This window comes from Pristis pectinata, chromosome 1, assembly GCF_009764475.1.
Source record: "Pristis pectinata isolate sPriPec2 chromosome 1, sPriPec2.1.pri, whole genome shotgun sequence".
Classification (NCBI taxonomy): Eukaryota; Metazoa; Chordata; class Chondrichthyes; order Rhinopristiformes; family Pristidae; genus Pristis; species Pristis pectinata.
In genome coordinates, this window is record NC_067405.1 from 67,582,236 (window position 1) to 67,609,910 (window position 27,675).

Consider the following 27,675-nt stretch of genomic DNA (forward strand, 5'->3'; position numbering starts at 1 on the left):
GACATTTTCTGTTTCCTTGATATCTAAAAATAAAAAATAGTACTTAATTGTCATTCAGTTTGGAGCTCTGTTAAATGACAGATGGGCCTTTTTGCACCAAACTTTGTGTGCGAACTGTTCAGCCAAATATCTTTTGGACTGATATTTTTTCCTTTAAAGTGGGGCTCTTTTGTGTTTACATGCTGGGGACACAGGACCTCATTGTGAAACGGCCTATATCCAATCAATCATTCTCTTGTGTAAAGGGAGAGAAGTGGAACGTTTTCCTGTAACAATGTTTATTACAGGGAAGTATTTTTGAGAACACAAATTGTGTGGTATTGAATAGGTCATTTGAATGCTCAGTGTTATTCAACTAAGTATTTTGATAGACTCTATTTAGCATATCATCAAACGTTCCTGTGACAAGATTGGTAATTGTCTACCAGAATTGGTATATTTGAAACCCAAGGTAGCATTCAAATGCAACCTGCTGATTTTTATTGTCCTCTCCCAGGTGCCATTCACTCTCTAATAGGTCACTTTCTCATATTCGAAGTTTCACTGTGTCATGTCTGCTGTTTGACTATAACAGTCATAGCAAGACTATGATTTTCTGACTCATGGAAACAGAAAAAAAGAGGCCATTAGGTGCATGAGCATGCACTGCCATTCAATACAGCCACAGTTCATCCTCTATCTTAATACTATATTTCTGCTTTCTTTCCATACCCTTTGATACCTTTTTCGTGTAGAAACATATCTACCTCCTCTTTGAATATATTTAACAACCTGGTCTCCACGATGTTCTGCAGTGGAGAATTGCATAGGTTCACCACCATCTGAGTGAAAAGTTTCTCATCATCATGAACTGAAATGACTTACCCCATATCTTGAGGTTGTGAACCTTCATTCTGGATCCCTCCTGTGCCCCTCCCCCACCCACCCCACCACAGGGAAACATTGTCCAGCTTCATCAGAATGTTGTATGTTACAATAAGATTCCTTCTCATTCTTTTAAACTCATGAGTACAGGCCTAGTCCACCCTACTATCCTCATATGGCACTCGTCATCCCAGGAATCAGTGTGCTGAACTTTCAATGCACTCCTTCAATGACAAGTATATTCTCATGGGTATGGAGACCACAACTGCACACAATACTCCCAAGGTGGTCCTGTGTAATTGTAGCGAGAGGTCCTCACTGCTGTACACAGATCCTCTTGCAGTGAAGGCCAATATACCATTTACTGCCTTAACCACTTGCTGCACCTGCATGTTTACTTTTCCTGTTGGCTCAATTCTCCTGAAGACCATACAGGTTTATTGAAGCAGTACCTCTATCCAACTGTGATGAGGATTGTCGTGGCCAAAGGCTTAACACCCTTTCAAATGACCAAGCTGGTAAAACTTATCCACAACAGAAGGCTCAAAATATACATTTTGCTCCAAGTCAAAAGATTGTTAGTTTACTTTCCACATTGGAGACCATAAGATGTAGGAGCAGAATTAGTCCATTTGGCACATCAAGTCTGCTCTGCCATTCAACATGGCTGACTTTTTTTCAACCCCATTTCTCCTGCCTTCTCCCCATATCCCTTAACTCTTTCACCAATCAAGAACCCATCAATCTCTGCCTTAAATAGACCCAATGACTTGACCTCCATTGCCCTCTGTGGCAACAAATTTTACAGATTCACCACCCTCTTGCTGAAGAAATTCCTCCTCATCTCAGTTTTAAATGGATGTCCCTTTTATTCTGAGCTCTGTCCTCGGATCCTAGACTCGCCTACTAATCAAAATATCCTCTCCACGTCCACTTTATCCAGGCCTTTCAGTATTCAGTAGGTTTCAATGAGATCCACCCCCTTATCCTTCTGGACTCACATCAAATATGGGCCCGTATGGGCCCGGAGCCATCAAATGCTCCTCAAACATTAAACCTTTCATTTCTCTGTTCTTTGTCCGTAGCCTTGCAGATGATGGCTCTTTTAGGACATAAATCCAATTGTTTAGTTGTGGTGAGGGTTTCTGTTTCCACTACACTTTCAGGCAGTGAGTTCAAGACTATTGCCACTCATTATTTGAAGTAATCTCTTCCCAATTCCCTCTAATCCTTTCACCATTTCACTAAAAGCTATGACCCACTGAACAGACAGCATAGCAAGAGGCCATTTCATGCATTGAATCCATATTGGCTCTTTGTAAGTGAACTCCAGCTAGTTCCACTTTCCTGCTGTCTTGCCATAGTCTTGCAAATTCTTTTCACTCATATATTTATCTGTCTCCCTTTTAAACATTAAAATTGAATCAGTCTTCCACTGCTGGCACAGGGAGTAATGTTACAGACCCTAGCCACTTGCTGTAGGTATTGTCACTTTTCATTCTTCTGCCAATCACTTTCATTCTATGTCTCCTGGATCTTGATTCTTCCACCAATGAGAACAATTTCTCTCTATCTGCTCTATCTTTACTCTTAATGATTTTAATTACCTCAAGATTCCCTCTCAACCTCTTCTGTTCCACTGAAAACAACTCCAGTCTATCCACATAACTAAAATTCCTTATCCTTGGAATTGGGCAGATAGAGGGTTGAATTCTGGCCTCGTAGGTCCATGGTGATTGGGTTTTGTTTTAAACTGCCATTCCCATTTATGCAGATTTTTCTTGAATCCCAATACTAAATATAAGGCACTACCTTCCCTTAAAAATCTAAGACACAGGATCTTGTGAATTTGTTTGTTCAAGCAAATCAAATGTTTGTATCTTAATCACTGATTTGACTAGGTTGCCGGCCAGATACCTTTTAGATACCGGCCAGATGGGCTAAATGTTCAATTTCTTGTGATTGAGTTGGCAGTTGGGAATGCTTCCCTTGGCTGTTGATCAGAGCCAACCTTATTCCTGTTCTAGTATGGTTGCTTTCATTTCTCTGGTGATTAGAGGGAAAAAACAGTTCTGAAGAGCAATGCAATGCTGGCTTGTTTTATTGCATTCAGTGCAGGCCTTGCTAGCATCAGCCAAACACGACTTTCAAAATTGATTAATTCATTCATGATAGAAGATGGAGCAATACCCTATAAGCAGCAGTGCGGTTTGCAAGTGATGAAATAAGGAGTCCCAGTGTGCTAAAACAATGCTGGTGATCCTCCACCACATCTGTTCCCATGATGAGGCTTTCCATTCTGAGAATCTGAGATATCCTCCTTTTTCGATTTAAACCGGGTTTCCCTTCCACCACCATCAATGCTGCCCTCACCCACATCTCCTCCATTTCCCACATCAGCCCTCACCCCATTAGCCCCCCCCAGACATAACAGGGACAGGGTTCCCTTTGTCCTCACCTACCACCCCACAAGCCTCCATGTTGAACGCATCATTTTCTGCAACTTACGCCACCTCCAACAGGATCTCACCACCAGGTGCATCTTCCCCTCCCCCTCCTCTCTCTGCTTTCCACAGGGATCACTCCCTCTGTGACTCCCATATCCAATCGACCCTCCCCTCAGATGACCCTCCCAGCACTTATACCTGCAACTGCACTAAGTGCTACACCTGTCCCTGTCCCTGCACCTCCTCCCTCACCACTATTCCGGGCACAAGACAGTCCTTCCAGGCGAGGCAGTGCTTCACTTGTGAATCCATGGGTGTCATTTATTGCATCCAGTGCTCCCGCTGCATCTTCCTCTACATTGGTGAGACCTGATGCAGATTGGATGACTGCTTCGAGCACCTTCGCTCCATCCGCCACAAAAGCAAGGATCTCCCGGTGGCCATCCACTTCAATTCCACATCCCACTCCCATACTGACATGTTTATCCGTGACCTTCTCTACTGCCACATTGCAGGAACAACACCTCATATTCCGCCTTGGTAGTCTCCAACCTGACAGCCTCAACATCAATTTCTCTAACTTCCGGTAACTGTTCTCGTCTTTCCCCCTCCTCTTTTCCCCCCCCCCCCTTCATCTTCCCTCATTCCTGTGGCCCCCTGCCCATCCCTTCCCCACCCTCATGACCTGCCCCTATTCCCCACCTTTCCTATATTCCTATGTCCACTGCCCTCTCCTACAGGATTCCTCCTCCTCCAGCCCTTTTGCCTCTTCTACCCATCACCTCCCAGCTTCTTGCGTCTCCCCCCTCCCCCACCCTCTTACCTTCCCCCTCTCACCTGGACTTGCCTATCACCTGCCAGCCTGTGCTCCTCCCCCTCCGCTGACCTCCTTATTCTGGCTTCTGCCCTCTTCCTTTCCAGTCCTGATGAAGGGTCTCGACCTGAAACGTTGACTGTTTATTTCTCTCCGTAGATGCTGCCTGACCTGAGTTCCTCCAGCACTTTTTGTGTGTGTTACGCCAGGTGATTATGTTACATAATCAAATACCATTGGGAGAAAAAGAATATAATGGTGGACTTCTAAATGGCAGTATACTGAATAATGTATTTCTTTGCAGGATCACCCCACTTATCAAGTTAACATCACATTCTTGATTTTTATTTTAAGTATTGGATGGTACAGGCTATGTTCCTTTGCATCTTCACCTCCAGTTTGGGTGGAGACACTTGTGCATAGATCAACTTAATAATTTCCTCGTGAACCTTCTCGATGTAGATTGATCAGGGCAGTTTGGGTTTGCTGTACTCTCTGTAGTGCTCAACTGGATTGGATGCACAAGTCACTGCCTGTTACGTCTGCCTTTTGAAGTGATGGACAGAGAAAAGGAGATCTGTCTTTTTGCTTCTGATCTAGAACTTCCAGTGTTGTATCTAACAGGATTGCAGAAATACAGACTTCTACACTGCAGCTTAAGTGTCCAGTCACCATCTCATCAAATTTTGTTCCCAATTTTGAACATTTTGCTTTGAAGGGCTGCTTTTCTCCAAACTTGATCAATGATTCTTATGGAGAACAAGAAGGTTAATATTTTGAGATGAGATGCTGGTCGTTAAGTTGCACAGTGGATGATTGTGGGTACACAATCCAGATGGCATGATCCAATGTATGACAGTAGTAGCTTTGTTCAGTCTGATGGCGTAGGATGTGTCGTGAGCACAATGAGAATTGAATTTTAGTTCAGCTGCAGTTCTGAGATCAGAAATTAAAAAACAGAAGTTTTTTGTTGAGAGTATCTGTGTCCACAAAGTGAACTTTGACTCTGTGCATGCCAGCTACCCCAACCCTCTGTCAAACACTCATTTTCCTGGTATTCAAAATCTTTACATTCATGAAATACTGTTGAAAGAGAGCTGATTTAAATAACTCAAAAAGATCTGTCCTGGGTAAATCAGAATGACAAGTTGGTAGGTTGATCAGCAAATGAATGCACACTGCCTACTAAAGGAGTTAGTTTGGGTATCAGTACATTCTGTTGACATAGTGCCAAAGGGTAAAAGGATGTCTAAAGATATTGAAAATGGAAGCCGAAAAGAAACAAGGTTTCTGTTCGATGTGCATGTAATACAGGAGAAAATCAGCTGAATGGGGGAGAATTGAAAAGTAAAAGAAGCAAAGACTCTTTATTAACATAGATTAGTGGGTAAAGAAACTCAAAACTCTCATCAATATAATAAAAGTATAATTAAATAAGGATAGAACCCACTTAGATTCCATCCCCCTCTGGAGTATTGTGTCCAACTCAAAATCATGAATGATTTACTAAAAATGCAGGGAAACCTTTCCATTGGCAAAGGGCCAATATCTGAAGGACATACTAGTAGTAGTAGTAAACATTAGATGAAGCAAATTCTTTTGTAGAGTGCTATGATCATTCAGTAATGACTTTTAAAAAGTAACTTGGATAAAGACTTCAAGTGAAAACTTTCTAGGGCTATTGGGAAAGATGAGTGAATGGGAGTCTTTCAGAAACTCAGTACATAGGTGATGAGCCAAATGCCCTCTTTGCTGTATTACTATCATTCAGTGATTGTTTGATTACTGTTGCTTGCATTTGGCTACTCTCCAACCTTGGCACTGGCTCAGTCTGCACCCTCACTTCCTAATTCATCATGCAGGACTATGTGTAATTTTGTCATGTTTGTAGATTTTGTTTATTTTTTATCACTCTTGTTTCTGAATTCAAACTTCATTTTTAGCATGCAAGTAACTTGTCTGATTAGTTCTGAGACTTCTTTTGTTACCAAGTTGCTTGAGGCAATAATTGGAGTACAAATAGATTGCAAGAAAATGGATGTTCAATTGAATATCCAGATGAATGTAAAATGTACCCTGAGCAAGGCAGCAACTGCTGATATAATCATCACATGATAATTACAGCTTTTTTATGCTCCAAGACTGTACCGATGGCTGTTGTTCATTGGGGGAATTTCTAGTTGTCAAAACCTTATTTTACGGTGTATGTATTCGATTAAATCTATGGGCTTTGTTTATGAGAACTGTTTGTATCTGTATTCAATTAGATTTAAATCTGGATCATACTGCTCACAACTCCAACACAGTTATTGTAACAAAAAGCACTTATTTGGCTTTTTAATGTTACCTTCCTCCTAGCTGCATTGCAGGAGACCAGCTTAAATTACAGCCACCTGATTTCTGAGTTCTACTTGATCATCAGCCCAGTTCAGACTTTTTGAGCTGGCCAATTCTGGAAATAACTCCTGATTATAAGAACATTAAATCAGAGCAGAAGTAGACCATACAGCCCCTTGAGTCTATTCTATTGTTGATAAGATAATGGTTGCTCTGATCTTCGCCTCAAAACTACTTTCCTGCCTGTTCCCCATAACCCCCATCCAAAATTCCTATCTCAATCTTGAATAAATTCAGTGACTCAGACCCCAATGCTCCCTGGTAGAGAGAATTCTGGAAGTTTGTGACCCACTGAAATGAGAAATTCCTCCTTGCCTCTCAAGAAGGTGATCCTTTATTTTGAAACAATGCCCCTTTGTTTTGGAAGCCCCCAGAAGGAAAAACATCTTCCATGTCAATCCCCCTCAGTATCTTTTGTCACAATATGATGATTTCCCATTCTTCTAAACTCAAATGAATATGGTGTGCCTGTTGATCCTTTCCTTATAATCCCCATTATTTCAGGAATCAATCTTTTTAACTGTTTCTGAATTTCTCCCAATGAAAAGTATATTCCTCCAGAAAGGAATGATCTGATTGCATTGGAGAGAGTGCAGGGGAGATTCACCAGGATGTTGCCTGGATTTGAGGACTTGAATCACGGGGAGAGATTGGATTAGCTGGGCTTGTTTTCCCTGGAGTGAAGGAGGCTGAGGAGCAACCTGATTGCAGTTTATAAGGTAGGGTAAATAGTCAAAATCTGTTTTCTTGAGTAGATGTATCAAAGACAAGAGGGCGTAGGTTTATGGTGAGAAGATGGAATTTTAATTGAGTTCTGAGGGGTAAGTTTTTTTTAAAACACATTGTGTGGTTGATATCTGGGAGGCAGAATCAGATACAACTATGACATTTAAGTGGCATTTAGGCAGACAATGAATAGACTATCTAAACTTGAATAAGCAAGGCATAGAAGGATAAAAACCTAATGCAGGCAAATGGGATTAGAGTAGATGGCAAAAAGGTTGGCATTCATGTGGTGAGCTGAAGGGCTTGATTCTGTGCTGTATGCCACTGACTTCTGACACGAGGAGACTAGAATTGTACAGGTCCTCCTGAGGTTATGACTGACTGATTTATGGGCACCCTTGCAAGTGAGCTGCTGGGAGACCGACAGGATGGATTTGCCAGCTGCTGCAGGGCTGCAGGCATCTTCTGTTAAGTGGGAACTGGGCAGTTCTGCATGCATTCTCTCGCCAGCCCCCCCCCCCCCCCAGCCCCCCCAGCCCCCAATCAGGGCTGGATCAAGCTGAGCAGAGCTGTGAGCATTGAACAGACTCACAGCTCACTGAGTCAGTTAGGCCAGCTGGCTGTGCCTATTTTGCTCTTGCATCACAACTCTTTCAATTATCCTCTTCCATACACTGTTTTTGGTTTATTTCCAACTTACAAACAGTTCACAGGAGTGGAACCCTGTCCTAACCTAGGAACTCTCTGTATCCAGTAGTCCAGGTGTTGTCTCGCCAACACTTGATACAATTGTAGTGAAATTTATAATTTTATAGACCATTTCCATTGCATGGAAGGCCAACATTCCATTAGCCTGCATAATTGCTTGGTATACCTGCATTTCATATAAGGGCCCCTTTATCTTTCTGAACAGCAGCATTCTCTCATCCCTGTCCATTTAATTTATATTCTATATTCCTAGTCCACAGAAATAAGATTTGCTTGCAGTAGGCATTCATTTTGGGTCGAAATGAGTACTTTATTAATCTCAGACTATTCCTAAAGGCACAGGCAACACAGATTGCCAGCTTCTCCCCTAGCTCAAGACTCAGGAGTCCTTTGACTTGCAGAAGAGAATTGATCAGCATTGTCATGAAAAGAACTCTAGTCATTTGTAATGATTTGGACAAAGGTGAAAGCAAAGTTTGTCAAAATTGCAAGCCAAGAAAAAGAATGCAAGAGACTGCAGAATATGCACGGCAAAAGCATTCATTGTAGAGCATTAAGTAGGATAATTTGCGGTGAAGAACAGTGAGAGAAGATAGGCCATGAAACCTCAAGACTATGCAGAACAACAGGCAATCAAGTTGTGCAGATCTGTAACTTCAAGTTGGGATGGTGGTATAGAGAATTTGAACAAGCCATTGAATACAAAAGACAGGAAGGGATGTTGAATTTGTCCAACACTTTGATTAGGTTACAATTGGAGTATTCAGTGCAGTTCTTGGCATTCATTACAGGAAGGGTATCAAAGCTAATGAAAGGGGTTTATGTAGATTTTCATGAGACTAAATAGGAAGTTACTGTTATGGCAGAAAGTCTGAAAGGTTGGAGCTCTCTCACTGCAGTTGAGATGCTTAATAGAAAGTTTAATTCCAAAAATATAAATAATTAGAGACAAGTAATGTAAAGCTTTTTCCCTATTGATTGGTGGGTCAGAGAGTCTTGAGTACGTGGGTGCTTTACTGCAAATGGTTAATGCAATGAATCATTGTGTCATTTGAAAAGAATTGGATAAAAAATCGAAAGGATACAAAAGGATATGTGAAAAGTTAATAAGTCTGAATAGGATTAGATAGGCCTGGTTGAAAAGCTGTACCGGGCAGTGTTTTTTTAAAATTCTCTGATGTTATTATTGCAGTGTAGCGTAAGGATGTGAAAAGTATCTAACGTTTTAAGTGGCACATTTTGTCCTTCCAGAATTGGGCTATATGTGGAGGGAACAATTTAAGCTCCAAAACATTAAGTGTGCAGATGGATATAGAAGTCATTGTGCACCACATGTACAGTACTATCACTATAGAACAGTGGGACTGGTGGGTGTAGGAATGTCACTATATAACATTTGAGGTGGATATGGGTTTGTTGCTGAGATGCAGTACTGGTGCGTATAGGTGTATCATTGTTTAACACCAGGATAGGGTACAGATGGATACATGAATGCCACTTGGTGATTTGTACTTGTGGGTTGAATATGACTGGATGCAAGGCATTTTGAGGGATGATTGAATATTCCATAAGGATTGTTTAGTTTTAATGCACATGTTCAGTAATCTATGAATGAAAGTTGTTTCATTGATCAGAGTTGAAGAACCTTTGAGGATGGAAACTGCATTTCGCCATTGGCTCTTAAAGCCCCTAGACCTTAATAACCCATGAGCATCTCAAAGTTTTCCAAAGCATGTCTACAAATTAAAAACAAAAATGGTATTTTAGATAAATTCTTTAACTGGAACTTAAAATTAAAGGATAAATATTTTTTTCTTCTAGAGGATAAACTGAAATAAATATGTTGACAGAAACAGTAGATCTGTAATTGCAGACACAAAGGTAATGGGCTGATTTACTATCTAACCTCTTAATTTACAGTCTAAACAAGAACCAGGCATTTCACTGATGCAGTGGAAAATCAGTAAATTAACCAAATAGTGTGTTAACAGCTAAGATTACAAATGGGCATTCATTTCATATAAAGGGTAAAGGATTGGAAATTGGAGAAACGGAATAAGATGATGATGCAGGTACATGAGTAAAACAAGTCTATTGTTTTGTGCTCGTCACGATTTTTTATTACCATGTATAGTGTTTACTGAGTTTAATATGAGTAAGGATTTTCATTGCACCCTGGTATATATGACAGTAAACTAATCTGAAAATGAAATGCTGCAAACTAGCAGTAGATTCAACAGCCCGGAAATCAAATCTGGGCAAATCTTCAGTGCACACTGAGCCCCCCCTAATAATGCATGCTGGCTACAGGATTTCCTACAGTCACAATAGAATGCATTTTGTTCCTTTTAAGACATTCTGAGGATGCAAAAGATGCTACATAAATGTACTGCAGGTTTTTCCATCCTTCCATCGTGAATATTCAGCATCTTCGCTGACATAACATTGAGGGATATTTCTGATACTGAACAAAATTTTTGTGAACTATTTCAGGTGATGTTTCTGTCATGCTCTTCTATAGGAATTTTCTTCTATCAGACTTTTAAACTATCAATGATATTGTGATGAAGGAAGCTGCAATTGCTACCGTTGCAGAGGGAAAAGGACATTGTAGAACTGCAGCTGTAGAAAGTGGTCTCATTGAACCAATGAGGTGAAGACACTGGGAGAAGTGAAGTAGAACTCAGACAGCTAAGCCCAGGTGAAGGGTCTCAACCGGAAACATCAACTGTCCAGTTCCCTCAGATTCTGCTTGACCCACTGAGTTCCCCCAGCATCTTGTTTGTTGCTCCAGATTTTAGCATCTGCAGACTGTGTCTCCAAGTCCAAAAGTTTGTCTGTGTAAACCTTTTAGTTAAATCCTGATGTAGAGGAAGAAAAGAATCAGCAATTAATGATAAAAGCTGTGGATGCAGTATGAGCTCCCATATCATTTGTCAGAATGATTGGAGAGAAATTGTTCAAGGTGAGTAGGAGTTTAGCCATTCATGAGTGATTTACGTGATTGAGCTGCTGTTGATATTCTGCTGAAGGATATAGGTGTATCTATTGGGTATGTTGGTTGCCAGTGCTGAGAATCTGAATAGCAGACACACAAAAACCTTAAGGTTGCATAAACTCAAACGTGTCCTTTCAGAATTTATTCTTCGCTAGTTTCCTGTTCTTACTCATTGATCTAACTGACTTAGCATTTTCTTTTCCCTTTTAATATGCTGATTCAGTTTTATGCTCTGCTGATGGATGCTGTTGTTTTGCTTCTTGCAACTGTTTGCAAGCAGTGGTGTTTATTCTCTCATTTACCAGTGAAATGGAAGTGACAACCAAAGGTGTACAAGAATGCTATAGGCTACCAGTATTTGTACAAAGGCAAGTTAGTTGACAGCAGGCTGGTGCAGCAGTTAGTGCTGCTGCCTCACAGCTCCAGGCGCCCAGGTTCAATCCTGATCCTGAGTGCTGTTTGTGCAGAGTTTGCACCTTCTCCCTTTGACCATGCAGGTTTCCTCCCACGTCCCGAAGATGTGTTGGTGTGTTAATTGGTTTCTGTCAGATCTTTGACAATTTTCTTTTTCATTTCACCTCACTTGAAACGAGCTCCCCTCCCAAATTTCTCAACACTTTTTCAAGATTATCCATCTGTGAAGAAGCTACATTGATAACCCTTTCCTGCTCTAAAAACAAAGTGCAAGGAGCAGTCACATAAGGAGCAGACACCTGTTTCTGTTAAGGCATGGAGCTTGATTGTGCAAGGATTGTTTTTCAACTTTATTATACAATTTTCAGCTTGAAATATTTTTCTGGTGCTACTTGCTGGAAGCAACTGGGACCTTAGTAGTTGGCAAGGGCAACAGTGCTACCTCAGTCAATGAGTTGTGTGGATCGAGAGAAAAACTGGAACAATGGGGAGAAGAGTAAATGTGTTGTTAAATAATGTATAGAAAGAAGTATAGGATTAAGAGGGAGTTGGCTGTTCAAAATCTCTAACAATTGATTACAGGAAGATACGAAATTGCATTGTAAATTATTCATTTCTGAGCTGGAGGTTGATTGGTATTGTATTAGCATTTATCACTTAATTAAGGGTACTCGCATTCTTAATTACAAGTCTTTAGCAAGTTTGGTCAGCACTTAAGACAACTTGTAAATAGCTATAAGCCTATGGGGAAGATGCCATTACCAAAGCAAATATGACATATTGCATAAATTAGCCAGTGTATGCATTTTTAACAAATTATATGTTAATAAGTAGGTGATGTTAACATGCCATAATTCTTGGAAGATTTGGTCTATGGAGTCTCATTAGGTTATCATTGCAGAAGTGTTACAACTGAGTGACAGTTGAGTACATTGAAAATGTTGATTTGGCTAGCTAAGTTTTGTAGCTGGACCTGAACTGCTCTGTCTGTCTGCATACCCTTGCCAAAAAGTAATATTAGATATCAACCCAAGGGCCCAATATTCAACACTCATTGTTCCTATTTGTTTTCCTGCATCCCTCCCATTGATGTCTGAGTTCAGTTGTGTCAGCTGGCACAGTAACTGAGCCTGGCTATCACCTGCCCCTCACTCAGTTTTTGTTTGTCCCTGCAAGTTGACATTTTACATGGAATCCTACTGGGAGCTCGGAGTGAAGGGATGCACAGTAAGAATTCTTTAGCAGTGTGGTTGTTGTGAATCATGCATACATCTTAAACTGAGGCAAGCGAGCTGTGCAACATAATGATTATCTCATCCGCCTGAGGCACAAATTGAAATCTGACCTTTGAGAGATAATTATGTATGACTTTTTCATCTCTTCACTATCCCCCTACATGCCTTATCCCTAACCTCCACACACATTTATAGTGGAGTGGGAAATCTATATATGTACTAATCCGTGACATTGGAGTTATTCACATCTTGATTGACTTTTATGGCAAATCCTTTGATTCTCTAATTATATAGTGCACAGAGATGCACAGTGGTCTTGATTAGGAGAGTTGGCAGCTTCAATTTGCAAGAGCCTGCTGTTCAGTGATAGAGAGCTGAGATCTTGACTTAATGGACTATTGAAGCCTGTTGTGTATTTTAATAGCCCAAAAAGCTTTAAAAGTTCACTGATTATGTATCCAAGATCCTCCCATCAGTGCAAGTGAGAGGCCTGGCTTTCACCAGATCTAGCTCTAAGGTAATAAGTCTTAGTTGGAAATGAGAACCCCAAGTTAAACATTAGCAGAGTAATTAAAACAACTAGCATTTAAATTGTGTTTTTAATGTAGTAAAGCAAGAAGATTCATAGGACCTTATCAATTAAAATTTGACTTGGGCCCACAAAGGACAATGGGAGAAAAGACCAAAAATATGGTCAAAAATATTTTCTTGGAGTTCAAGGAGAAACAACAAGATGGAAGAATTTGAACATTACAGCAGCCAAGGTTTTGACTGCCAGTTGAGGAGGGGTTGAAATGGGAGACTCTTGAGAAGCCAAAATTGCAGGAATGCAAGACTCATGAGAAGTTGCAGGGGTGGGTGAGTGATGGAGAATGAAATGAGTGAGGCCAAGAAGGGATTTGTAAACAAGGATGAAAATTTTTAAATGGAGGTACTGCTGGTCCAGGAACTATTCGTATTGGTTTGTTATTTTATCGCATGTACGACGATGCAGTGAAAAGCTTCTGTTTGCGTGCAATCCAGACAGATCATGCCATACATAAGTACACCTGGTAGTAAAAAGTAAAACAGAAAGCAGAATATAGTGTTGCATTTACAGAGAAAGTGCAGTGCAGATGGACAATATTAATCACTGAGCGTAGAGGTGATGAGCAATCAGAAGTCAGTACAAATCGGGACCCGGCAACAGCATTGTGAGAGAGCTCAAAGGTTTGTGGAGGATGGAAGGTTGCCGACCAGGAGAGTTACAAGGATAGTTTAGTTTAGAGTTAACAAAGGCAGATGAAAGTTACATCAGGGGATTAGTTGAGGTAGAAAGGTGTCTGGTGATGTTACAGAGATAAAAATACAGGTACAAGTACTCTGCGGCATGAAACATTCCCTGAGCAAGTATGCGGTGAATACAGTGTAAGACTGTATCAACACTGCCTTCAAACACTCCCAGGGCAAGCCTAGAATAATTTAGGTATGTTAGATTATGATTAGATAATTTAGATTGTTTTGAATTTTTTTTCCAAATACTTCATAGTATATATTGACTGTGCTTCTTAAATGCTTTGTAATGGCAAATTCTATATTTTAACTGCTTTCTGTGAAGATTTTTTTTCTAACACTTAAATCCTTAGTGACTAATTTGTGTTTGTTCCTTACTGTCTCAATAATCAATAAACCATCCTATTACTATTCTCCTTCATTGTTGACCTTTATCAGATTCCTTCTGTGCAAGTGAAAATACTTGACTTTTCAAATGTTGCTTTGCAGTTGAACACCATAATGACCATGTTAATGTTGCACTCAAACCTTTTCTCTGCTGTTATGGACTCAGTGAATGTCCCTTTAAGATAGAGTGTGTGTGTGTATTTGTGTGTGTGGCGTGCTTACGTCAATAGAAGATAAAGGACGTAATGACGTTGTAGAAGTCAGAAGAAGAGAGAGAGAGAAGGGAGAGAGACACCAGCCTGCTAGTTTTCTCTATCGATGGATGAGAAACTATAACTGTGTCTGCCACTGAAATCCATGTATGGAAGTTGGAAGTAATCCGGTGGAGTTCACTTTGTTGCTGACCTGTAGAAGGAAACAGGTATTTGTGTGTGGACGACCACGATTCGGATGCTTTTCGGGGTGAGGAAGTCACTACCGAGTAAACACTGGAGTGTCGTTTGGGTTCCATCGTGGAACATTTGGATTTCGTATTTACTCTCTCTATGTTTCTCTACGTCTACGTCTTATCTTAAGACAACGGTGGTTGTTGAAGAAGCCCTTGCTCATGTTTCACCTTATGGCTTGCGGAACTGAACTTTAAGAACCATTCCTGAACTGGGAGTTTTGGACTTTGCCACACACACACACGAAGAGTTTAGTTTTGGGGTTAATGTTCAAGGTTTAACATTTTTGAATTCTAACATACTTACATTTTTACTTTTATTTTTCGTATTATCATAAGTAGTGATTAATAAAATAGTTTTTAACACTGAATCATGCTCAGTGTGTTTCTTTTGTTGCTGGTTCGTGACACTGCTTTTTTTTTCCATGTATGTATCCTGATATGACACAGTTCTCCAATTGCAGCCTTATTTGGATCTGGTAAATTCTGTTGAGATGAAAATGAAAAATTCAGTTTCATCTTTCAACTGCTCTATCAACTTAAGTTCTGTCTATAACAGAGCTTTGGTCCTATTGTCAATAACACAAAGGTTAGGACTAATTGTGAATTTGAATAGAACAAATTTGCCACTTTCTAGTTGACATCGGAAATATCATGAAAAGCTGCTGATTTATCAAAAACAAGTTGATTGATTGACTACTGTTTTTTCAAGGAAGGAACCTGTAACTCCTGCCAGATGTGACCTTCATGGAATGCCCATGCAGCGCTGTTGCCTCTAATCTTGCAACCCACTCAATTGTAAAACCATATTCCCAAAACAATTGCTGTAAATCAAATTGCCAGTAAAGGGCAGCCATGGCAATATCATCCACACGCTGAGAACAAAAACACTTCTGCAGCCACCTCCAATGCAAAGCATTAATTTTCCTACATCTTTGTCTACTCTAAGATGTATTTCCTTTACTTAGATTTTCCAAACTATGTTAATTTGTCGTCTTGTACATTGAACTTTACCTGAGAATGTCTGGTCATTCTGATATCACTTGAATTCTGAGTCACAGTTTGCCTGCTCATGAAATGGCTGTCATTTGCAAAATGCACTTTTCTATGAGTGCTGTTTTTAGAACCAATTTACAACTCACAAGGCCCATTGTGTGTGTGTGTGTGTGCGCGCGCATAGACGCGCGCACGCCAGCTCTTTGTTAATATAATCCAAAGTGAATCACTTTGTGACTTCATTTCAAATACTGATTTGATTTTCCAACTGAAATGCACTGGTCTCTGTCTAAGCCACATCAACTCCTCCCATTTGGTGCCTTTATTGGGGCAGAGACATTACAAGGCATCATCGAACAAAAATTAAAGTAACAAACTGGAGTAGCACTCAACACCATGTGGTACCCATTCAGTCCACTGGAAGACTGCCCTTCATTTTCTATCGCATCCATTTGCTTCTTATATATATATATATATATATATATATATATATATATATATATACACATACACACACACACACACACACACACACACACACACACACACTCACATTGTCTTTAATTCTGCGTCATCAGTTTTGCCATATGTCTCTAATGTAGAAATTTATTCACGTATAATGCATTGCTGATTAGAATCCATTGGACTTCTCATATCTTGGAATTCTAAGGTTGGCCAAGCTGACTTGTTAACTAATCCATATTTTAACAATTGAATTGTCACCATGTCAAGAAATCCATTCTTTTGTCACCTTGACCCAATTCTTCCAGTATTTTCCTGGCCAGCCTCTCACCATCCGTAAATTTGAGTGTATCCGAAGTTCTGCTGGCCTTATCCGAACCAACTTGTGCTCACCATTTACCCCTGTGCTTATTGATATAAATTCCTTCCTGGTTCATCAATGCTTCACTTTAAAAGTTCTCATTGTGTTACTTGGAACTATCTGTTGCTTCACTGCTCCCTATCTTTTTAACATCTTCAAGACCATTGACCCTCAGATTTCAGTTCTAGAACTTCGGCTTCTTGTGCATCGCCTCTTCCATTGCCCACTATTGTTGCTTGCGCCTTCATCAGTCCAGGACCTTAGCTCTGGAATTCCCACTCTGCCTCTTGAGCTCTCTGTCCCTCCTTCAATACCCCCTCTAAAAATCTATCTTCACACTTAGTTTTGATCACCACTACTAATATTTATTTTCTATGTCTCTATTTCCAGATTTGAATAATTACGTGAAGGATCTTGCGATGTACCTCAACTTTATTTAAGTAAATGCAAGTTGTTTGTCCAGTTTCTGGATGTCACCGTTTATATTCTGCTTCCTTTGAGGAAATCTCTGGCCTTCATTCAGCAAAAGCTCTGTGATCTTGCTGAGAAATTAGTGCTTGGGCAAAGCCATATTCTTGAAAGTGGCCTTTGAACAGTGCAGCAATTAGCAATTGCAAGTATGAGCCTTAGCATTTATATTGAAGAAAGGGTATTGCTGTATTGTGAAAAGCTCTTCATTATGTGTCCGTTTCAAAAGTTACCTTCAGTTAAAAATCACACTCTTTACTTCCTATTTTCTACATTTTCAGTATTTGAAATACAGGTAGTTCTTCTGTAATGCATATTTTTATAACTCAAATTGGACATAATGTGATGATGAATAAGGGAACACTATTACGTGGACGGAATTGGTTATAACATGATTTCAATCGGGAACTAGAGAACCACTTTGGAAATTGACAAGCGGGAAAAACTGTTTCCATGTTACCTCCCTGCAGTAATCAGACACCATTGTCTCAAGAACACAGGCTGCGAGTTTCACCACAGGAGGCCATTGGAAATTGATAAGCAATCACTTCAATTGATACTTGTGCAAGGATACTTCACGAAAAATGTAACATGCAGCCTTTACTATTTTTAGCTTGCAATAACAAAATAAACTTGTAGCTCTTAAAAACATTGATTTTTGAAAATCCTGCAGGAAAAATAACTTTGTTATTGAAAGTCTGAAATTCTCTAGCCCCAATCCCCTTTTTTCCCATTAACACAATTCTTTTTATACATGAGTTTCTATAATGCAATGTTTCTTAGGAACACAATTATTTTATTATAGCAGAGCTTCCTGTGGTATTACATAATTAACCTGTTACTTCTTTTTAAAGGCAGCAGATAAACAGCGAGCTCTGGAGGAAACCAAAGCTTACACAACCCAATCCTTAGCAAGCGTGGCCTACTTGATCAACACATTAGCGAATAATGTGCTCCAGATGCTGGATATCCAGGCATCCCAGCTCCGACGCATGGAGTCGTCAATCAACCACATTTCACAGGTAGGCTCTTTGGCTCACTTTCATAATCCTCTGATTTAGTCAGTGAGCATTGCTGAGATGGAATGATAACTTATTTTACTCTACAAGGTATTTCTCCATTTAAGACTTTGAACCTTTCTCCCAATCTTCCCTTTTCATGCAACCTCATTTTTCTCTCCTTTTTACCTTCCCCTGAAGTGTACGTTCTCTGCAGGTGTTGTGTAACTCAGAACAGCAATCAAGAAGTTTGTGTGAGCATGGTTGTCATCTTGACAGTTTTTTTTGGCAATTCAACGTGGGCATTTCTGTCATGTTCAGTTCTTGATTTCCTTGTGTGAAATTTCTGACAAGGTCTGTCTGCCCTTCCCCACTTGTTCATATTGCAGCACTATTAACTTGTACTATTGCACTGTTTATTATACAGCAATGCCTCTAGACCAATCATGTTAATATTACAACATTTTTTGTGGGCCAACTATGTCATCTGGTTCTGAAGAGGTCAACTTCCTGTATCTTGTCAAGACATGTGCAATGAATACAGAAGGTATCTCTCATTGTCTGACCATGAATTTGGGTAGAGTGAAGGGAGCTCTTTCCTTCTGCAGAATGACACATTATGGTTCTGTAATAATGTTGTTCTGCACTATTTGCTTCATGCTGGGAGGAAAAGCTCAGAGTAGATGTATAGTGAATTTCCCTCTGCACTGTGGGGGAAAAAAAATTGCTCCCAGAGCAGATACAGCATTTGGGAAGCACAATGGCACAATAGGTAGTGCCTCACAGCTCCTGTGACCTAGGTAGAACTGTGATCTCGGGTTGATGATTTACATGTCCTCCCTGTTAACCCATGGGTTTCGCTTGAGTGCTCTGGTTTCCTCCCAAAGGCCTGCTGGTCAGTAGGTTAGGTGGTTACCTTTATGTAGGTAGGTGGTAGAAGAATCAGGGTAGAGTTGATGGGTACACATGAAAGAATAGGTTAAGGGGAAGTAAATGGGATTGACATGATTGTGCTGAGAACCAACACAAACTCTGAGCCAAATAGCCACACCTCTGTCACAAGAAAATGTAAAAATTTTGGTTAAATACAGAGTAATGCTCCCTCTGTTTTTTTTCTATCAAATTCTCCCATACCAGGTACATCTACAAAACAAAAAGTCAAGCCTATTGTACAACTTCCTGTCACACACTACATGCTGGGTAGCTCTTCTGATCTCAGTCCTGCAGCGTTGGGAATATTACTGTGAAATGTGAAGTAATGAACATTTCACAGTAATGAACTTTAAAAAAAATGATAATTATTAACATGAGGGAAAATCCTGATTATAAAATTAACGCAGTATCAGAATGCTGTCTTTGATATTTATGCAAACTGCTTTTCTCAACGGTGATGGCTTTAAACTCATTGAGTAAATAGAAAAGCTAATCTCTGTGCTTTTTGTGATGTTTTATTGGATTTCCTTTTGAGATGTAACAAACAAATGTTTATCAAATAGTGAAACTCGATAGCCATCTGGCTTAGAGAAGGAAATTGCAGTTATGGCTCCAAGTTATTCCTCATTAATCCTTGCTGAATATGCCTAGTCCTAGATATGAACTATGATGGCCCGTGGAAGACTAGTTTGTTTGCACTTCCTATTTCAACTTAAACTTTAAATGAAACCATTTTAGGTGAGGTCCCAAAAATGTTTGTGGATCAACATTCAGTTCATTTTTCCAGATCAAAGTGGGGATTGAATCCACTCAGTGTTACTCAGCACCACACCTTGGTATGTTAAAATATCTATAAGTTGACCCCCTGTGCATTGACTTGGAGAATCCATATGAAGCTCCATCTGTGCAAGATGTTCTTCTGAAGCTCCATCTATGCATTGTTTCACTGAAATGTTACATTGATAGCTCTTAACCATCAGATAACCTATCACTGTTTGTTTAATTATTATTCAAAATATTTGCGAGCTTTAAAATTGGGCAAAATTCACACAAGTGATGTTGTTTTTCAGGAAATGGCACCTCTCTTAGCACTTAGTTTCTCACCAGTTTTGAGGCCAAGTATTATGATGTACCCTGACGAGAAACATGTGAATTCTGTGTAAAATTGGTACTCTTTAACAGCATATATAATCCTTAAATGCAGAGCGGCCACCTCTGCTCTTTCTTTGATTTTTCCTAACCAGAGAATACCTTCACTTAACTTTTGGCACTGATTAGGAAGAAGATAAGTCATCACACTTCCATCTCCTGGAATTCCATGCACAGCATCCCTCTGCCTTCTTGAATTGTCACCACTTCAAAAAACCTTTTACTTTTTCAAACATACTTTAGGTAACCATAAAAGCATTTTTTCTAAGTCTCCTGTTTAAATCTGTTTGGCACATTTAAACCACTTTGGGACCTTCTTAGGTAAAAGGTGCTAAAAGGGTAACATTTTCTTTAAAAAAAACGGTGAGGAATCTTTTTAACTTGTGGCTAAGTGTCTCTGAGCATTAATAGGTGGTTTCAAACAAGAAACATTTAATTCAACCCTTGTCCTGTAACTCTATAGTTTGCAGTTATTTTATTGACAGTGAGATTTAGTCAGTGTGTTTCAGATGTTTTATTAATTCAAGTCATGTCTTCTCTTGGGAAGGGAAAAATTCCTTGATTTAGTTCAATTTAAGAAAAGACATAATGCATAAACTTTTGCATAGCATTAGGAGCTTGGAAACTATCTTTGCCTGTTTATTTTTAAAAAACACCTTGCTGAAAATCTAAAATAAAAACATAAAATGCTGAAAATACTCAGATGAGGCCCCATCTCTTCCCACAGATGCAGCCTGACCTGCTGAGTACTTAGTGTTTTCTGTTTTTATTTGCCTGTGTTTATAATGAGAAATCTCTCTCACTTCAGTTCCCTCTTATACCCTACTCCATAACTCTTTCCCAGTCTATTGTGTGGTCCTGTGACGAGCAAGAAATGATCTTTAAAATATATCTACCACCTACTGCCTCAATAGTGCTTTGGGCCTAGTGAAAATTGGTCATCACCAAAAGCCAACTGACATTTGCAGAAATCTTTAATCACTGCAGTGTAGTTGCTGCAGTAATGTGAAAAACATGCAGCCTATTTGAATACAGCAAGGTCCCACTAACATGAGTGGGATAATAAGCAGTTAATTTGATTTTGCCACTATTGATTGGTATAAATATTGGGCAGGGCAACTACAAATCTACTGTTATAATTCTATGGAATATTTAATACCAATCATGATTCAGTAAAGTGACTCCTCAGAAAATACCACTTCTGACAATGCTGCACTCCTTCAGTACTCTACCAAAGGGTCATCTTGATTGTGGGCTCAAGTCTCAGCTGTGGGACTTGAACTCTTCACTTTCTAACCACTTTTGAACTTGTCTTGGAAAATTGAAATACAAGTTCTTTGGAAATAATAGAGGAGAGTCATCTGTGTTTATTAATTTAGAGCTTGGTGTTTGTAATTGTAGTCAATGTGGTTTGAATGTTTTCCTATGTCTTTCTCATGGGAATGTAACTTCCATAAGCTGACAGCAGCATCTCTGGTTCTCTGTGCTGGGTTTATTGCCTTTCCTGAGTTAGACTAGTCCAATTCTTGAAATTAATTTTCATCACAATGTTACCTACCACAGAATATGTCCAGCACATCTCTTGTCAGCTCGGAAAGAGGAAAATAATTGCTCTGCTACCATATATTTTAAACTACTCATCATATATACATGCAATTGAACATGTCTCAGAAATAAAAAGGAACCTGCATGGAAAAAAGACCTTTGTCTCCAAATATTGTGTTCACTTCTTTAAGAAATTGAATTTGTTTTCTGGGTAAATTGGGTGAATGTTGCAATCTGAGCTGAATTCTTTATTACCCCATGGCATCTCTATTATACTCAGTTTGTTCGACTGTGCATTTATAGCACAATTAGAAACAAACTTATCTATTTTGATGTAACACATTTCCTTTGAAGAAAGGAATCAAGTGGGTGTTTGAAAAGCAAAAACCCAAAGATGCTGAAAATATAAAATAAAATCAGAAAATGCTGGAAATACACAGAAGCCAGGCAGCATCTGTGGAAAAAGAGACAGTAAATGTTTCAGGTTGAAGATTCTTTGCCAGGACTAGGAAAGTGAGAAAATAAGTTAGATCATAGAACAGTACAGCACAGGACCAGGCCCCTTGGCCCATGGTGTCTGTGCCGACCATGATACCAATCCAAACTAATCCCATTTGCCTGCACATATCCCTTATCCCTCTATTCCCTCCCTGTTCATGCCCCTGTCTAAATGCCTAATAAACATTGCTATTGTATCTGCTATCACCACTTCCCCTGGCAGCGGGTTCAAGGTATGTACCACTTGCTGTGTGTTTTTTAAAATAAAAACTTGCCTTGGAAATCTTCTTTAAATTTTCCCCCTCTCACTTTAAAGCTATGTCCACTAGTATTTGACATTTCCACCCTGGGAAAAAGACTCTGACTATCTCCCCTATCCATACCTCTTGTAATTCTACATCTATCAGGTCACCCCTCAGCCTCTAACACCCCAGAGAAAACAATACCAAATTTGTCCAACCTCTCCTTATAGCTAATACTTTCTAATCAAGAGAACATCCAGGTGAACCTGTTCTGCACCCTCTCCAAAACCTCCACATCCTTCTGTAACGCAGTGACAGGAATGCACACAGTACTCCAAATGAAGTCTAACCAAAGGTTTATACAGCTGCAACATGACTTCCCAAATTTTATATTGAACACCCCAATCAATGAAAGCAAGTCCGCTGCATGCCTTTTTTTTTACTATCCTATCTACTTGTGTTACCACTTCCAGGGAGCTATGGACTTGCACCTCAAGATCCATCTGTATATCAGTGCTCCTCAGGGTCCTGCCATTTACTGTATACTTTCCCCTTACATTTGACCTTCCAAAGTGCAACATCTTACACTTGTCCAGATTATACTCTATCTGCCATTTCACTGCCCATGTTTCCAACTGGTCTATATCCTGCTGAATCCATTGACAACCTTCCTCACTATCCACAGTTCTGCCAATTTTGTGTTGTCTGCAGACTAACTAACTCCACTCAGAATAACACCCCTCCACCATTACCTTCGGTCTTCTATGGCCAAGCCAGTATTGAATTCAATCTACCAAGTCTCCATGGATCCCATGTGCCTTAATCTTCCAGGTCAGCCTTCCATGAGGGACCTTGTCAAAAGATTTACTGAAGTACATGTATACCACAACCACTGCCCTACCCTTATCAATCATCTTCGTCATCTCCTCAAAAAACTCAATCTCCTCAAATCTCATCTTCGTCATCTCCTCAAAAAAAGACATGACCTCCCCTGCACAAAGCCATGCTAACTATACCTAATAAGTTTATGCCTTCCAGGTGCAAATAGATCCTATCCCTAAGAATCTTCTCCAATAATTTCCCTACTACTGATGTAAGGCTCACCAGCCTATTATTTCCTCGTTTGTCTGTACTACCCTTAAACAAAAGAACACATTGGCTAGTCCAGACACCAATCCAGATGAATGATCTCAATTGTCCATTTCCCATGGCAGATGCTGCTTGACCTTCTTTGTTCCTCCAGCGGTTTGTTTTTTGCTCATTTGCTTTAACATCTTTCAGTAATCTGCCTACGTAACTGTTCCTCTATCTCCTGCTGGCTATTGGGAGACCTATAGTATAGCCCCATCATAGTGATTGCACCTTTTTATTTGCTGAGCTCTACCCGTATTGCCTCACTGGATGAGCACTCCAGGATGTTCTCTAAGTGCTGCTCTGATATTCTCCCTGATAACAATGCAACTCTCCCACCTTTTTTACATCCCCCTCTAACGCATCTGATACATCTGAATCCTGGAACATTGAGCTGCCAGTCCTTATCTTTCTCTCAACGAAGTGTCTGTAAAGACTACAACATTGTAGTTCCATGTGCTAATCCAGGCCCTCAGTTCATCTGCCTTGCCTGTAATACTCCTTGCATTGAAATAAATACACTCACTCTACAACTGCAATTTTTGGATTACCAAGGATAGTCTGGCCATTTATCTGCTTCCGCTAACCGTATGATTGCCTTTGTTACATTAATGGCCAAACGATCCATTTTGCTTAAGTGGAAGGATCCAATACCCCCTACTACCTTTCAATGGTTCTCTCAAACTATATCATGTTTAAACTTGGAAAAAATCAGGAGTGGTACTGTTGATCCTTCGCTTAAATTTGAAGATATTTGAAGTCCATTTATTCAATATTTTCACATGATATAGATCCCCTTTCAATAACTTTCCAAGTTAGAGGAACGGAGTTGACGACATAATATTGCTCTGTTTCTACTGAGAAATTTCAGTCCAGTCTTTTTTTTTGTTCTTTTTTTTTTGAAGTTTTTCTGTTTAAGTTTAGTTTGGTTTGATGTATTGTTTATAATTTTTCTTATTGATTTGGGGATTTTATTTTTCTTTATTTTATATATATATAATCTTTTTCTTTCTTTTATATTATACTCATTTACTAAGAGGTTGTGGGATCTACAGATTTTTAAAAATATTTTATTGTTCTTTATGACTATGCCATGATTGTTCTGATCTCTGTATTACATGTACAAACATCGATGTTATATATTAATCTGTATTAATTTGAAAACTAATAAAAAGATTGAAAAAGAAATAAATACACTTCAGCCCATCAGTCCCACCATGTTCATTAAGCTAGCCCTGCCGATCCTTCCTTCCAGCCTTATTTGACCTAACCTCTACCTTCCCCTCAGTCCCTCCACTTGCTGACCTACTGCTTTGGTTTCCATCCCCCTGCCACACTAGTTTAAACCCTTCCGAGTAGCATTAGCAAACCTCCTTGCAAAGATATTGGTGCCCTCCAGTTCAGGTACAACTCATCCTTCTTGTCTGGGTCCAATCTGCCCTGGAAGTGAAGCCAATGACCCATGTACCTGAAGCCCTCCATCCTGCACCATCTCCTTAGCCACACATTTAACTGTACTATCTTCTTATCAAAACAGCAAAACACAACTACAAACTTAGGATCGAGGACATTTTTAACAATAATAATCCCCGTCACATGTGGCAAGGAGTACAGGCTTTCACTGATTATAAAATGAAAGACACCCAGCCTGTAAACAGTAACATCTCACTGCCAAAGGACCTTAATAAGTTCTTTGCCTGCTTTGATAGGGAGAACTACAGCAAGGAAATGGTTAGACTGCCTCAAGATCCTTATGGACTGGTACTTGATACTATTGAGGTTAGTAGGATACTACACAGTGTCAACACAAGGAAAGCAGCCGGACCTGATGGTGTACCAGGGCGTGTGCTTCAGGCTGCGCTAACCAATTAGCTGGGGTTTTCACTAACATCTTCAACCTCTCCCTGACATATGCTGTTGTCCCTACATGTTTTAAATCAACAATCATTGTGCCCATTCCTAAGCAAAAAAATGTGTGCTGCCTGAATGATTATCGCCCGATTGCACTTACACCGATCATAGCCAAATGCTTTGAGAGACTGATTTTGAAGCACATTAAACGTGCTATCCCTGCCACCGTGGACCAGCACCAGTTTGCCTACTGGGCAAATAGATCAACGGAGGATGCAATTAGTCTCGCCCTCCATACTGCTCTGATGCACCTGGAAAGACCGGACACGTATGTCAGGATGCTCTTTTTGGACTTCAGTTCAGCCTTTAACACAGTTATTCCCAGCAGACTAGTGTCCAAACTCCACAGGCTGGGCCTGAATACAACAATCTGTAACTGGATTATGGACCTTCTGACCTATCGTCTGCAGACTGTCAGGTTAGGAGGGCACATATCTTCCACCCTCACCCTGAACACTGGTGTTCCTCAGGGGTATGTGCTGAGTCCCTTCCTGTATGCCCTTTTTACTTATGACTGTTCATCCGTCCATGAAACAAACACCATCATAAAGTTTGCAGACGACACGATAGTCATTGGCCTGATCATGAACAATGATGAATTGGCATACAGGGATGAGGTACAAAACCTGACAGCCTGGTGTTCCGCCAACAATCTCATTCTCAACACCCAAAAGACTAAAGAGATTGTGGTGGATTTCAGGAAGTCAAGGAAGATAGATCTTGGTCCAGTGTTCATTGGTGGCGAGGCTGTGGAGAGAGTCTCCAGTTTTAAATTCCTGGGGGCATACATCACTGAGGACTTTTCCTGGGCAATACGCACCTCAGCTGTCATTAGGAAGGCACAGCAACGCCTCTATTTTTTGAGGAAATTGAGGAGAGCCAGACTGTCTCAGAACATTCTGGTGAACTTCTACCGGTGTGCAGTGGAGAGCATCCTGACATACAGCATCACTGCTTGGTATGCCAGCTGCACTAGGAAGAAGCAGAAGGCTCTGCAGAGGGTCATCAAGACAGCCCAAAACATCATTGGGACTCAGTTACCAGCGATGGAGGACATCTATCAGGCTCGATGTCGGAGCAGGGCTTTAAACGTCATTCGAGAACCAGCTCACCCTGCTCGCTACCTTTTTAAATTAATCCCCTCTGGTAGGCGGTACAGGACAATACATGCACACACCACAAGACTTGAAACACAGCTTTTTTCCCCAAAGCTGTTAAATTGTTGAACATGGACTGACACCTATATATACATACATACACATAATATGTCTTCCCCCCTTTACTGGCTAGACTCATGGTGTTATTTAATATATTGATATGCTGCTGATTATTATTATTATCATGGTTCATTTGCACACTGCCTTTTTATATTTTTTTATACTTTATATTTGTGTAAATATGTTTGTTTTATTTTATAGTTGTAATTGCTCTTATTAATTTACTGTTTTGGTTTTTATTAGGCAAGGGAGTGCCATCGTAATCTTGTTGTGTTGTTGTTGCAACAGTACAATGACAAATAAAGAATTCTTGAATCTTGAATTTCTTGCCTCATAAGCACATGGCACAGAGTAATCCTGAGATTATAATGCTGGAGATCCTGCATTTTAACTTTCTGCCTAACTCCCTAAATTCACTTTGCAGGACCTCCTCTCTCTTCCTGGTTATGTCATTAGTCCCCAAATGGACCACAATCTCTGGCTGCTCACCCTCCACTTTCAGAATGTCCTGTGTCCACTTGGAGACATCCTTGACCCTGGCATCAGGGAGCAGCACACCATTCTGGAGTCTTGATCATAACCACAGAAAGGCCTATCTATGTCCCTAACTTAGTTCTCTATTACTATTGCTCACCCAGACTTTGCTCAACCCTGCTGTACAACAGAGCCAGTCATGCAGTCATGGTGCCACTTATCTGGCTGCTGCTGTCATTTTCCCTGAGAAGCTATTCCATTCCCCCCCCCGGACAGTATCCAAAAGGATGTACTTCTTTGAGAGGGGAACAGCCACTGGAGAATCCTGCTTGCCCCTCCTGGCAATCACCCATCTATCTGACTTATTTTTAAAGTGCATTGAGTGTGGGGAAGGGATAGATGAGACAAAAAGGAACATCTCTGATAGGGCGAGGCTAGGATTGTCCAGGTGATTCCAATGTTTACAGAGCTATCTGTTAACAGATTAATGACGGTTAGTGAAAATGCACAAAGGGCCACTCTAAAGCTGTGAAACGCAGGTCGGAGCTGTTGCTGAAAATAAGAATGCTAGAAATGTCCGGCA

General features: G+C 40.1%; 1 protein-coding gene across 21 annotated transcripts in view; it reads left to right on the forward strand.

The window, feature by feature from the left end:
* Positions 1-27,675, forward strand: part of abi2b (abl-interactor 2b) — a 128,919-nt gene that overhangs the window by 43,769 nt on the left and 57,475 nt on the right. For all 21 annotated transcript variants that reach the window (XM_052013544.1, XM_052016827.1, XM_052021812.1 and 18 more), the window contains one exon: positions 17,849-18,016. In XM_052013544.1, the coding sequence (XP_051869504.1) occupies positions 17,849-18,016 (168 nt within the window). The remainder of the gene's footprint in view (positions 1-17,848; positions 18,017-27,675) is intronic.